General features: G+C 35.9%; 1 protein-coding gene across 3 annotated transcripts in view; it reads right to left on the bottom strand.

Annotated features, from left to right (window-relative positions):
* The window catches only part of PAM (peptidylglycine alpha-amidating monooxygenase), a 277,506-nt gene that overhangs the window by 65,035 nt on the left and 198,948 nt on the right, over nt 1–13,523 (bottom strand). For all 3 annotated transcript variants that reach the window (XM_088023415.1, XM_088023413.1, XM_088023414.1), the window contains one exon: nt 215–263. In XM_088023415.1, the coding sequence (XP_087879541.1) occupies nt 215–263 (49 nt within the window). The remainder of the gene's footprint in view (nt 1–214; nt 264–13,523) is intronic.

Here is a 13,523-nt window from a genome sequence, read left to right as displayed (position 1 = left end):
CTGAAACCCTGGCTGAGCCTTTGATTGCAGCCTTTGTGTGAGACCAGCCACAGCCACCAGCTAAGCTTGTGCCCAGAATACGTGTTGTTTCAAGTCACTAAGTTTAGGGTGATTTGTTATATAGCAATAGATAATGAATAGAGTGGATTTCCCACTTTTAAGTTGTCAAAGATCTTAAAGCTGTCACTTAGCTAGGGTAATTGGAAGTACTTACGGCAAGCGTGTGAGGTGTAAGGACACACCAGAACAGTCTTTGTGATTATCTGAAAATGCACACAGACAAAATACACATCTTAAATAGGAAAATGTGAAAAGTGGATTTCAAACTACTAACTTTTAAATGATTATAACTCAATACTAAAAAAACCCCCAAAACTATGTTTTTGTTTGTATGGTGTTTTATAGTTTACAGAGTATTTTCATATTCATGAATACATTTTTAATCTCCAATGCATCATGACAGCAACAACAAAACTATCATTTCAAGCACCCTGTGTTTTTTTTCTTGACTCATCAAACTGACAAGTTATCTGCTTTCCTATAGCCATACTAGATACTAGTCACAGCTCACAGAACAAAGTTGTTGCTACTCTCTATGAACGTTCTCCATTGTTGAAACATCCAGAAAAGTTGATTAATTAAATGGTTTGTTCCATGTCAGCTCTGAGCAACTAGCTTCTCTACTTTTCAAAAACGGAAGTAGTCCGTAATTTGAGCTTTCTAGATATGACCACGTTTAGCATCTGTAATGTCTCTGATATATGTATAGGAATCACCCTCTTTGGTTTCTAAGCCTTGCCCATTCCCACCTTCTAAATAGAAACCTGATGGTAATTTTCACCCCAACTTCAGTGGAAAGCCTCTGAGTATGTATTTTTGCCAAGGACACTTCAGAGACCTCTTACAAATCCTCTCCTTTATTCCTTTGCCTTCCCCAAGTAGAGAGAAGGTAAAAATTTAAATTTTAAAACCAAATTTTTATCTCTGTTGAACTTGCTGATTTGTCACCACAGAGACCATGAATAGTAATTCATACTTACTCATTCCTTCTATTTCTGTGTATGCTAAATTCTTTCCACTTCGTACTTTATTCTAAATTTTATAAAACATTATATCTCAATTTTGAGTTTTTTTAAATATAAATAGTGTGTGCAAGATTAACAGATTTATACTTGAAATTAAAAAGTGAAGTGTGATAATAAATAACAGCAGATGGAACAGTTTTAAGGAAATTTCTTTCTTTCAGCTCTAATTCTTACAAGAAAAACAAAGGTAGCTTCATACAGTAATATATAATAACAGGTAACCTGAGTAACAAGATACACATTTTGATTTACCAGAGATAAAATTTAGAAAGTATAACAAGTCATATTTAATACTTTGGTAATAAAACACAAAGGAAATTTCTCCATTTACTATTAAGCTTGATTTTAACAACGATAGTACGGAAATAAATGGAATGATAAACATTTTATATTTAATCAGGTTGTTTTTGGTCACTTTACAAAGGGATCTCTATCCAATATCCTAAATCAAATTCCAGTGTGGTGCTATTTTCATAATAATTTCAAGTGAGTTGGGGCACCTGAGTGGCACAGTCGGTTAAGTGTCTGACTCTTGGTTTGGCTCAGTTCGTGATCTCAGGGTTGTCATCTCAGGATCATGATCTCAGAGTTGTGAGATCGAGCCCCACCTCTGGCTCCACACTCAGTGCTGGGCAATCAGCGTGGACGTGGAGTCTGCTTGAGATTCTCTCTCCCTCTGCCCCTTCCGCTTGTGCATGCACTCTCTCTCAAATAAATAAATAAATCTTTAAAAAAAATAAAATAAAATCTCACGGAGTTTTAAAGAGATGAGGAGAAAATAATAATCATAATAAATAACAACACAGGTTTATCTTAATTTTTGTCTATGCTTTTAAATATAAAAAGGATAATTGAGTATTATTTTTTAATTTATTAAAAATTATTTTTTAAGGATTTTATTTATTTGTCAGAGAGAGAAAGCATAAGCGGGGGCGGGGGGTGGCAGGTAGAGGGAGAAGCAGGCTCCCTGCTGAACAAAGAGCGCCACGTGGGACTCGATCCCAGGATTCTGGGATCATGACCTGAGCTGAAGGGAGACACTTAATTGACTGAGCCACCCAGGCATCCCCAAAAAATTATTATTATTTTTAAAGATTTTATTTATTTATTTGACAGAGACACAGCGTGAGAGGGAACACAAGCAGGGGGAGTGGGAGAGGGAGAAGCAGGCTTCCCACCGAGCAGGGAGCCTGATGCGGGGCTCAATCCCAGGACCCTGGGATCATGACCTGAGCTGAAGGCAGATGCTTAACGACTGAGCCACCCAGGCGCCCCCCCAAAAAAATTATTTTTAAGAATGAGGTTTTCTAAGTGTATTGTATGAGATTTAGTAAATACACCTAGTCTGTACTACTTTCAAAATGATTAGCCAATGAATTATATAAATATCTATACTGATCAAAAGAGAATGGTTGAAAGTATACCATTCATTCATGCCAAATGAATTCTAAATTCCAGAGACTCACTTATTTAGCTTAGTCAGTTTTTAGAAACATTTCTCATGTGTATAAAAAAATCATATCTACCTTATAAGGTTATTTTGAGAAATGGTAATCATCCATTCATTCAGTTCATTTTATTGAGCAATTGCTATATTTAGACACTATTCTATACACTGGGGATATAGTGAAAAACAATATACTCAAGTCTCTTGTTCTCATGGTAGGAGAAATGAGGTACGAGAGATATGGAAAAACAAAACACTGAATATATAAACAAGATAATGTCACACAGTAAACTCAGCAGGATAATGTGATAGTGGGTAGCCATTTTATCGAATGTGGTCCCAGAAGGATGCAGTGGCCATGAGGCTGGAGATTTTGTACACCATGCAGAGTGTGTTAAGAGTCTGGATTTTATTCTGTCTGAAAGAAGCCATTGGAGGATTTTAAGCAAAGTGACAGGATTATATAAGGTGTTCACCTAGCACAGTACTCGGCACTGACAGATTACTAATTACTGAATGTTAGGCTTTGTAATCTTTTATTTTAATTCACAATAAACCAGGAGAGAGTTTTCACCCCATACAATGTCTGTCCAAGCAAAAGGGCCCATATGCAATGAGAATTGCTTCTTGGTTTTACACTACATCTTTGCATTGAAAGAACCAAGTGAATCACATTTTGATATCCAACTTGGCTAATATTCTTAACCATGACTTTAAAAAAAATTAAATGGGAACAATTAATAAATTAACACGTTTCTGGAACTATTAAAGAAACTTATCATAAAAGATGAAATGCCACCAAATTAAGAGTAGCAGGAATGTTACTAATAGTAACATTCCAGCTATTCCCAGGGACAGTGCATTTTCCCATCAGACAATGTTCTCGATAAGAATTGTCTCAACTGAGTGGCTTTCTACTCAGACTAAAGCTCAAAAATAGGTCAGAAACTTATGTATGTTAGTATATATGTCAAATTTTAATTTGAAGACTTTTTTTTTAAAGATTTTATTTGTCAGAGAGCAAGAGAGAAAGAGAGAGATACAGAGCACAAGTGGGGGGGGCGGCAGGCAGAGGGAGAAGCAGACTCCCGCTGAGCAGGGAGCCCGACGTGGGACTCAATCCCAGGACCCTGGGATCATGACCTGAGCTGAAGGCAGATGCTTAACCGACTGAGCCACCCAGGCGCCCCTCGAAAACTTTTTTTAATAACCACACTTAACAAAGTTTTCTCCAAATTAAATAATAGCGATTGCTATGTAATTGTTGTATATTTGCTTCACTCTAGAGTTTTAAAAGTGAGTCACAGTTTCACCACTCACTCTGCTGTAAAGACATAGTACAGGTTTTCTTTTGATCCCATGTTTATCAACTACATGCCATATCCTGTAAAAAAGTCAAGGAAGGATACCACACAATAATAGCAAAACTGCTAAAAACTCATTATGGGTTTTTATATGAGATGGTCAACACATTCTGGAAGAAAATACACTGAACTTCTGACATATATTATAATGACTTTAGGAAAGACTAAATTTTAGAGACTTCAGAGTTTTTTCTTATATAATGTAAATCTTAAATGGGTAGAGGGCTGGTGAATATACATATAAGAATCCAAAGTAAAAATCATGCCTGTTTTGTAAAATCTCAAGAAATAAAAATAAATAGAATGGAAATTAGTTACAAGATCACTTAAAAACAACACTAGATAGAATTTCTGCATCACTGCTGAAGGAATTTGTTTACATCAAATTTATCTGGTCAATTTGATCCACTGAATCAGCAAGAAACGAGGCATTTCTAAAATCTATGCTGTGTGCGTGCGAGGGTATGTGTGTAAGCATGTAGCTATTATGCTTTAAATTATGGATAACGCTTCAGATTATCATCATTATTTAATCATGTGATAACTGTGTGACTTTAAGAAATTCTGTTAGTAATGGATAAATACACATTTTAACAATGATATTTTAAATTGAACACAATTCTAAAAGTTATTTCCAAGTAAAGACAATACTTATAAAGCATATTTATATGCATTTTAGACATTAGAGTCAATTGCTCCACATACATTATTTCAAAGTCAAATTTTATTACTATAAATGATTGTGATCTCTTCTAGTACTACTTTTCACAGTTTGACCTGAAGAGCCCATGTGCTTGTGTATATACACAGTGAGAAGCCCCAGAGGGAGCAACTTGAACTCCCTCAAACAAGGTGGTGCGGGGGCCTGGAGGGCTCCTGGATCCACTGATACTCCTATAGCATGTAGCAGCTTTGGAGAGAAGCCTGTTTCAGCCTAGTGTCTGGTGTGAAGATTATGACCTTCTAACTCCCAATGTGATCCTTGCCACAGTGATGCATTATTATTTCCATAACCTCTATTCTGATCTTACTTCTGGTGAACACAGAAACTTCGCTAGTTTTGCATATTTTACTGATAATTTTCAGTGTGCTCTGACTTTGTATGCCCTTCTACTGTAACACAGTGCTTCAACCACAAAATACAAAGCCTCATGAGAATTAATTCATTTCAATTCACTAGGCTCTATATGAAATCTGTCTCTAGCATGCATCATCATAAAAATGGATGACAACTTATAAGGTTTATTATCATTAAAAACATAAATCAGTGCCTCTGCTAATATTTTACTACATAAAACACACGCAAAAAAATGAAATCAGGGCTGAGATAGTTAATAAATGTATAGAAAATGAACTCAGAATATCAAAATCATAAGCTAGCTGAAAAAGCTGGTCGGAAAGGCTGATTCTGTGACTAGAATGAAAGTAAACAGGAGAGAGGAGAGGAGAGGAAATAAATGGAAAGGTTAACATAGGGCAGAAGACCAGAGAAATGGAATTCCATAGCTAAAAAATAGATGGGAATGGTAATAAGTCAAATAGCTAAAATGGCCTGAAATTATAGGATTGAATTTGCAAGAAAGGTAGAATAGGAAGTGGACTCTTTCCCCAATTTATATTTCCATATAAATATTGTATGTTTGTACATGTCCAATGTAAGATTTGTTGGGTGGAAAGTTTGAAATTAATCTGTGTATTTTAATCACACAGTTACTTATAAACTTATAAGGTACCTAGTACCTTATAAGATCATCATCAGTTTCAGCTAGGTGCTCACTGAGTTCCTTTGCCTAAAATCAGTAGGATCTGGAAGGTTATCAATTTTTATATTTGGTAGATTAGTACTTGTGATCAATATTGATACCACTAAGAAACCAGTCTATAAATGAGATAATCTATATAAAAAATGCAGCACTATAAATGGAGCATAGTAAAAATCTAATACATATTAGTTATTATTATCATTATTCTTTTTATTGGCAGATTCCAAAAATCTTCAACACATGAATATTTTCTTTTAAGAAATATATCTTCTATTGGGACTCCATCAAGATAAAAAGCTTCTGCACAGCAAAGGAAACAGTCAACAAAACCAAAAGACAACGGACAGAAGATATTTGCAAATGACATATCAGACAAAGGGCTAGTATCTGAAATCTATATAGAACTTATCAAGCTCATCACCCAAAGAACAAGTAATCCAATCAAGAAATGGGCAGAAGACATGAACAGACATTTCTGCAAAGAAGACATCCAAATGGCCAACAGACACATAAGAAAGTGCTCAACATCACTTGGTATCAGGGAAATACAAATCAAAACCTCAATGAGATACCACCTCACACCAGTCAGAATGGCTAAAATCAACAAGTCAGGAAACAACAGATGTTGGCAAGGATGCAGAGAAAGGGGAACCCTCCTACACTGTTGGTGGAAATGCAAACTGGTGCAGCCACTCTGAAAAACAGTATGGAGGTTCCTCAAAAAGTTGAAAATAGAGTTACCCTATGACCCAGCAATTGCACTACTGGGTATTTACCCCAAAGATACAAATGTAGTGATCCGAAGGGGCACCTGTACCCCAATGTTTATAGCAGCAGTGTCTATAATAGCCAAACTATGGAAAGAGCCTCAATGTCCATTGACAGATGAATGGATAAAGAAGATGTGGTGTGTGTATATACATACACACACACACACACACACATACACACGTGCACACACACACACAATGGAATATTATGCAGCCATCAGAAAATGAATTCTTGCCACTTGCAATGACGTGGATGGAACTAGAGGGTGTTATGCTAAGCGAAATAAGTTAATCAGAGAAAGACAAGTATCATATGATCTCACGGATGTAGGAATTTGAGAAAGAAGACAGAGAATCATAGGGGAAGGGAGGGAAAAATGAAACAAGATGAAACCAGAGAGGGAGACAAACCATAAGAGACTCTTAATCTCAGGAAACAAACTGAGGGTTGCTAGAGAGGAGGGGGGTGGGAGGGATGGGGTGGCTGGGTGATGGACATTGGGAAGGGTATGTACTATGGTGAGTGCTGTGAATTGTGCAAGACTGATGAATCACAGACCTGTACCCCTGAAACAAATAATACATTATATGTTAATAAAAAATAATAACATAAAAAAAGAAATATATCTTTATAGTCATAGGTATGGAATTTCTTTAATTGAAGAAACTGGAACACAGAATTTCTTCAACTAATTACACAGGGATAGAAGAAAAGGGGAAAGGAATATGGGAATATTAAATGAGTAAAGAGATGGTGAAAAAAGGAATCAGAATTGAAATGGTATTTTAAAGATACTGCACAAAATGGGGATACTCTGAAAGTGGGAATAAATAGAAATACTGATTCAGAAGGGTCTGTAGATACAGATACAGAAGTAGATACAGAGAGAGTTATCAGTGAAATACAGAAATATTAGTAAGACATAAGTACCAAGGTCTGGCTAAAATGAAGTTTTTGGATTGGGTACCACAGGACCATGAAAAAGTTGATAATGCATTGTTTTAAGGTCCCTCCACAACTTTTAGTAATAAAGCTCCCTCGACCAGACCCAAGACAACTTCCTTCTTTCTGAGGTCTAGACTAGAGGTCAGTTCAACAGGATCCTATGTTTGTAGAAAAGAGAGTGAGGCCTTTTTATCCTGATACTGAAATTGTTGTTTTTTTTTTTTTTTTAAGATTTTATTTATTTATTTGACAGAGAGAGACACAGAGAGAGAGGGAACACAAGCAGGGGGAATGGGAGAGGGAGAAGCAGGCTTCCCACGGAGCAGGGAGCCCGATGCGGGACTCAATCCCAGGACCCTGGGATCACGACCTGAGCCAAAGGCAGACACTTAACAACTGAACCACCCAGGCACCCTGAAATTGTTGTTTTAATCTACATTTATTCACTTATCTTGCACAACTGTCTTCATGCAAAAATCCTGACATCTCTTCCTTCCAGCTAGCTTCATTTATCTTATTTTAGTTTTCTTATTCCAAGGTAAATCGTTCTCACCTTCATTGGACTGGGCTACAGGTTCACTCTTTCTCCAAGGTACAATGGTGAATACTTGACTCTTGGCTATTAATGTTCTGTACTTACTCAGGACTGAACCCAAGACATCCCTGTTAAAGAGATCTTTCATGATTGCTGTTCTCTTTTAGTAAGACATAATTATAGCCCTAATGGATTTCAACATATGGAGATGAAACTTCATTCACTAGGTAGGTATCAGATGACATTGGGACTACTTTCATTATATGTCATTATATTCCATTATAATGTCACACATATGTACTAGAAGCTTTTGTAATGGTGAAGACATTAACAGTGGGAAAGTTAAAAGAATTATTTTTAAAAAGAGATATAAAGTAAGAAAGTCTAATAATGTCTTAGAATGTAATGTAGTACCAGTAGTTGAGTGGCAAGACTTCTAAAAGTAGTCTGATAATGGAAGAAACAAGTATTTCCAGACACTGGATGAGACTTGAAAATAGCATTCAATCAGAATCTAATCTTGAGCCAGATGAAAACTGGACAACCACTCCACAAGGGTCTCAAGCTTGCCTTTTTTGAGGAATTGCTCTCCTCTGCTGAGACACAGATGTATAACCACAGCAAGGTATTTTATCAAATATATAGACTCAGAATTTCAGAATTGAAAGGGAGCCTGAAGATGATGGAGTTCAGTTCTTAGACTTTATAGATAGGGCGAAAAAGGCTATCGGGATTAAGGGCGTTGACCAAAGTAATTCAGCTAAGTGGGACACATCTGGGTATCAAAACTCATTCTCCTATGTTAATATTTAGTGAACATGACTTACTGTAAAGAAAAAGAGTTCTATTTCTTAAACACTTCCAAGGCATTTTATCTATGAAATATCCTAAAGCTAAGATAAAGGAATTAAGCAAGAATGGGAAAGTAACCAGTGGTACTTAAGGACATCCACTTAAGCAGGAAATTCATTTCTCTTAATGGGAGGTGAATGGATGGGATATGAGGTTATCCATTCCAAACTATTTAGCTTGCTTTTCTAATAATAGCTTGTCGTTCCTGCTTGGATACATGGCTAAGTAGTAAAGTAACTATGTGGAATAATGCATGATAATAACCTATTAGATTGTAGGTCCTTAGAAGACTGTTGGTCTCTCCTAATCTTTCCCTCTAGAGATAGCCTTCTATACTTCATGAGCTCATCTTGTCCTGGTTGTTTCCTGCTTCAATAGAAAAACAGGTTAACCATCGATCCTGGGGGAACCAATGTATTGTTATAAACTACATCCCATTAATTGGAAAAGTCCTTCTGAAAGACAGTCCGTAGAGTGGATTTCAATTCACTGCACTCTCCTAGGAAAGTAAAGGATAAAGCATACCCATTATCTACTATTCCAACCACAGTTTTGGATAATGGATCCTTTCCTTATGGAAGTGCTGACAAAGCATGCCTGGAACCACTGGGAAGTCTTATGAAAAACAAAACAATAACATGTTTAATGATAAAAACATATTTCACAAAATTTGTAAGCAAGTAGTCAACTGTATCATACCCTTCTACCCTCTCAGAGAGTTCTGAACATCATAAGTTAACTTTCTCCCTGTCTTGAACAAACAAAAATGAATCAAGGAGATCATAGTACACACCAATAATTTTGCAATAATGTATGTACATAGATCATGTAATTGCCTCTAAAGCTGGCTTGATCTTCACCTTATGGTTCTTTGTTCTAAATTAACAATATTAAGTTAATAGGACAGATAAGGTTTTGCTGAGATTACATCATGGCTCACAAGGTGATCAAGAATGGGAGATAACTTGGGGATTCATTTCTAAAGTCAAGGAAATTTTCATATAGTCAAAATTACTTGGAAAATCCCTTAGGAGAGTAGAGAGTGCAGTCTCTTGATAGATTCAACACAGCCAGTTTCCTTCACATTGGAACAGATTGCTGTCAGTTTTGTCAGTTGGGCCACATTGTTAAAAAAAAAAAAAAGTTAGTTCTACACAGTTGGACTGTGTAGCTATATAAAAAAGGTTATTTCTGTACATTTGAAATGCTGCAACAGATGAGCTGGACACAAGCACAGGAGGCAAAGAGTTGAGGGAACAGTGGACTGGGGTCTTGTGTTCACTTTGGTTTTAATGAAGCTAATACACAGCTCCTTTATTGTTGTTTTTTTGTTTTTGTTTGGTTTTTTTTTTGGTACCACCTGTATTAAAATGCAATCACTTGACAGTACTCAGTAAAAAGATGATCCTCCAATTTAACCAGAAAATGCGTACCTGGAAGTTCTATATTAGAGTTTCTTCCAAACAAAATTCGAGTCACCAAATTTCCCCTAGAGAATTCACTGTTCCTTGAAATCACAATCTCAGAATATCAGGACTCTCCAGTTACAGATACATTGATATAAAATAATCTCCGCTCAAAAAGCACTAACACCTTGAGCTGTCACAGCAAATGTGTATCTGCTTAGCAAATATCAGTGAAATAGGGGCATTGTTAATACAGACGCAACCTGCACAGAGGTCTTCCTGGAGGCTGTTGAAAGCTGGCTTAGCAGACAAGCTTCTGTGCTAAATAAACCAGCACTACAAAAAAAAAAAAAAAAAAATCTTCAAAAAAGAATTCCTCTTGAAGCTGTCACTGCAGCGAGTTAGCCTCTTTTGATTTTGTATTCGCTGCTATGGGACTAGAAATTACTAGCTTCCATTTGTCCTGTGGCAAGGAAGAGAAAATGCATTTATCCATCTTGCAAGAAGACGACTTTCACAAATGATGGCCTGTTCTGTTCCCAAAAGAGATCAAATGGAAGGCAGGCAGGCAGGCTCACCAATGTGCTTTTATAATTACTCTGTGCGTGGAGGATGTTACGGCATGACTAATGTCAGAGCACCTTCCTGTTTCCATCTTTTATGAATGCAAAAAAAAAAAATTATAGTAAAGCTTAGGATTTATACAATTCTCCTCTCAGAGTTCTAAACCGGCTCCAGAATCATACTTCTAAGGAAGTAAAATTTAATTTTTAAAAAACCCAGCAATCCTAAGTAAATACAGTACTTTTTAAATGCCAGTGAATTTTTAAATTATTGATTGGTTCTTGAACTTTCTGCTGAACTGGTTACTAGGAAATATTTTTTCCCCTTTCTCTCAAGGAAAGTCCTTCAACTTTTTTTTTTACTGTATCTCTGTTTTTAATATATATTCATTTAAAAAAGGATAACCTAAATTTTCTTCTGCATTCTCCCAATTATTGTCTGTTCTCCCCACTGAGGGCTGAATGTACCTGCAAAAGTCTAGGAGCCACACAAAAAGTATTAGATAAAATAAATAATGGAATGAAAAGAGGCTTTAAGATTTTTATTCAAAGATGCTGTTTTATTATTTTTTTTAATTTTTTAAATTAAAGGGGTCGGGGCGGGGGGGGGTGGTGGGGAAGGAGGAGAGGGAGAAGGAAAAGCAGACTCCCCACTGAGCAGGGATCCTGATGCAGGGCTGGAGCCTAGGACCCTGGGATCATGACCTAAGCCCAAGGCAGACACTTAACCGACTGAGCCACCCAGGCGTCTCAAAGTTACTGGTTTAAATTCAACTTGAAACATAAAGCTAAAATTGTTTCTCATATAAAATGCTCTATTATGAATTTTTGAATCATTTTGAGAGTATTTTTTATGTATATAAAGGGTTAACCTTTCACTCCCTTTGGAATTCTCAACTCTTTTGTGCAACAGGTTCTCCCCCTTTTATTTAACTTAAACCTCTAACTGCTCATGAATGATAAACAAAAGAGGCAACACTATCCTACTTTGTTTCGAAAATAGGAAGTTTATATTCTGCAAAAGCAGTAATTTAACTGCAGTATACCCCTTTGAAGCTCAATCTAAAATCAGTGGCTACATTTTCCACCCAACTGCCTTCATCAACTTAAAATACTATTGTGTATTGTGCTTGGTTCTTCAATGAAAAAATTAATCTGAAGTATCTAATTTACATATAATTATGCATGCAAGTAGTCCATGGTATTAATTAGGGAATACATTTAGGACATTATAGCTCATATATTTGATTTAGCATTAATTTTCAGTCATTCAATATGTTTATGTTGTGATGTGAATAAAGTAACATTTATAAAGCACTTGAGTTAAGAGGTGGTATGTAAGTGCTAAGTATCACTTCTACATTAATGAAAAAACACTGAAACCCTTTGGTGACCCAAATTATCTCTCAAAATTTCCTCAGTCCTTAAGCAAGTCTTTTTACTATAAGATAAAGGGTTAGGGTAGAAGGGACTCTGGTTACTGACCAGATTTTATTCTCCTTTCAGTTATTTCCAGGTGGTATATTACACTTAAGTTGGGGAAACAAGAATAAGAAAGTCTTGCCAAAAAAATGGGGCTAGGCAAGTGTGGAGAGGAGAAATATTCCTACAATAAGAAAAACTCTTGAAAGTTTTCAAAGATAGAGAAAATAAGAATTAATAGATAATGAAAAGAAATGGAGAGCAGGAGGAAGGGTTTCCAAATTGGATGAAGAGGTGAGTAATGTTTCTGTTGGCATAAAGAGGGAGGTTCATGGTGTCTCTTCCAAGCCCCGGATAGGCTAGATTACATTTTTCTAACAGAATATTTTGTAAATATCACTAAATATTATAATTGAATCATTTTCATCAAATGTTTTTTTGATCATGTATTTATTAGGGTTATCTTTTCCATTTTACAAGTAAGACAGTCAACTAACATACAAGGGAATTAATAGTAAATGGGAAATGGAAGGTGCAAATCCTAGCATACCTCTTTAAGAACTTCTATCATTTGCCAGAATTCCTAGAACACAGTAAACAAATATAAACGTGCTAAGGCAATGAAGGGGACCAGTGAGGGACAGGGTGAGGGGTTGGAAACCAGCTGGAATATGTATGAAACATGTGAAAAATGCCTTGAAGAGTGTCAGGGCCCTGAACTAGATGACACTGAAACTTAATTGCATCTTCTAATTTTTATGTGAGCCGATGTGCAAGTAACTATTCCTCCTCTTAATTTCTTTTGGCTAAGTAATGAAATGTTATCTGCTATTAATTTAAGTGAATTAATTAGTTGGGACTATGTAGCCATGACCAACTTCAAAAGAGGAGTTAATAATTATGAGTGATTACAAAAGCATGAGTTGCAAAGGAATAAATGAAGGTAAAGTATACGGTTTTCTTGAAAAACAACTAGAAAATAAATTCGAGATACGACAAACTAAATGGTGTTAGGGAACGTTCTTTTTTCCTAAAAAAGACATCACTTAAACTAAATATTATATTGTTCAATGTTAAATTGCTTTAAAAAACACATTTCAGGGATAAAAAAACATTCTGAATATATCCTTTAAAATAGAAATAATACTGCAGTGCTTTTATAGGTCTTCTCATAACCAAATAAATGAAAATGTAATTCCTGATACTTAACGGCCATATTTGGGTATTAAAATAAACAGGTGCCCCATGGAATGAATGAGATGAATAAGGATCATTAGTCTTCCATACTGAGGATGATTAACAAAGTTGAAATGCAGGAAGCTAGGGAATCAGGGAACTCACATTTGCATGAAGAGATTGGCAAGAGCAAA

This window comes from Eumetopias jubatus, unplaced genomic scaffold (genome assembly GCF_037043125.1).
Source record: "Eumetopias jubatus isolate StellerSeaLion01/CBP00866 unplaced genomic scaffold, mEumJub1_p1.0 scaffold_5, whole genome shotgun sequence".
Classification (NCBI taxonomy): Eukaryota; Metazoa; Chordata; class Mammalia; order Carnivora; family Otariidae; genus Eumetopias; species Eumetopias jubatus.
The sequence above is the reverse complement of the archived record's forward strand: the minus strand, read 5'-3'. Positions and strand labels throughout refer to the sequence as shown.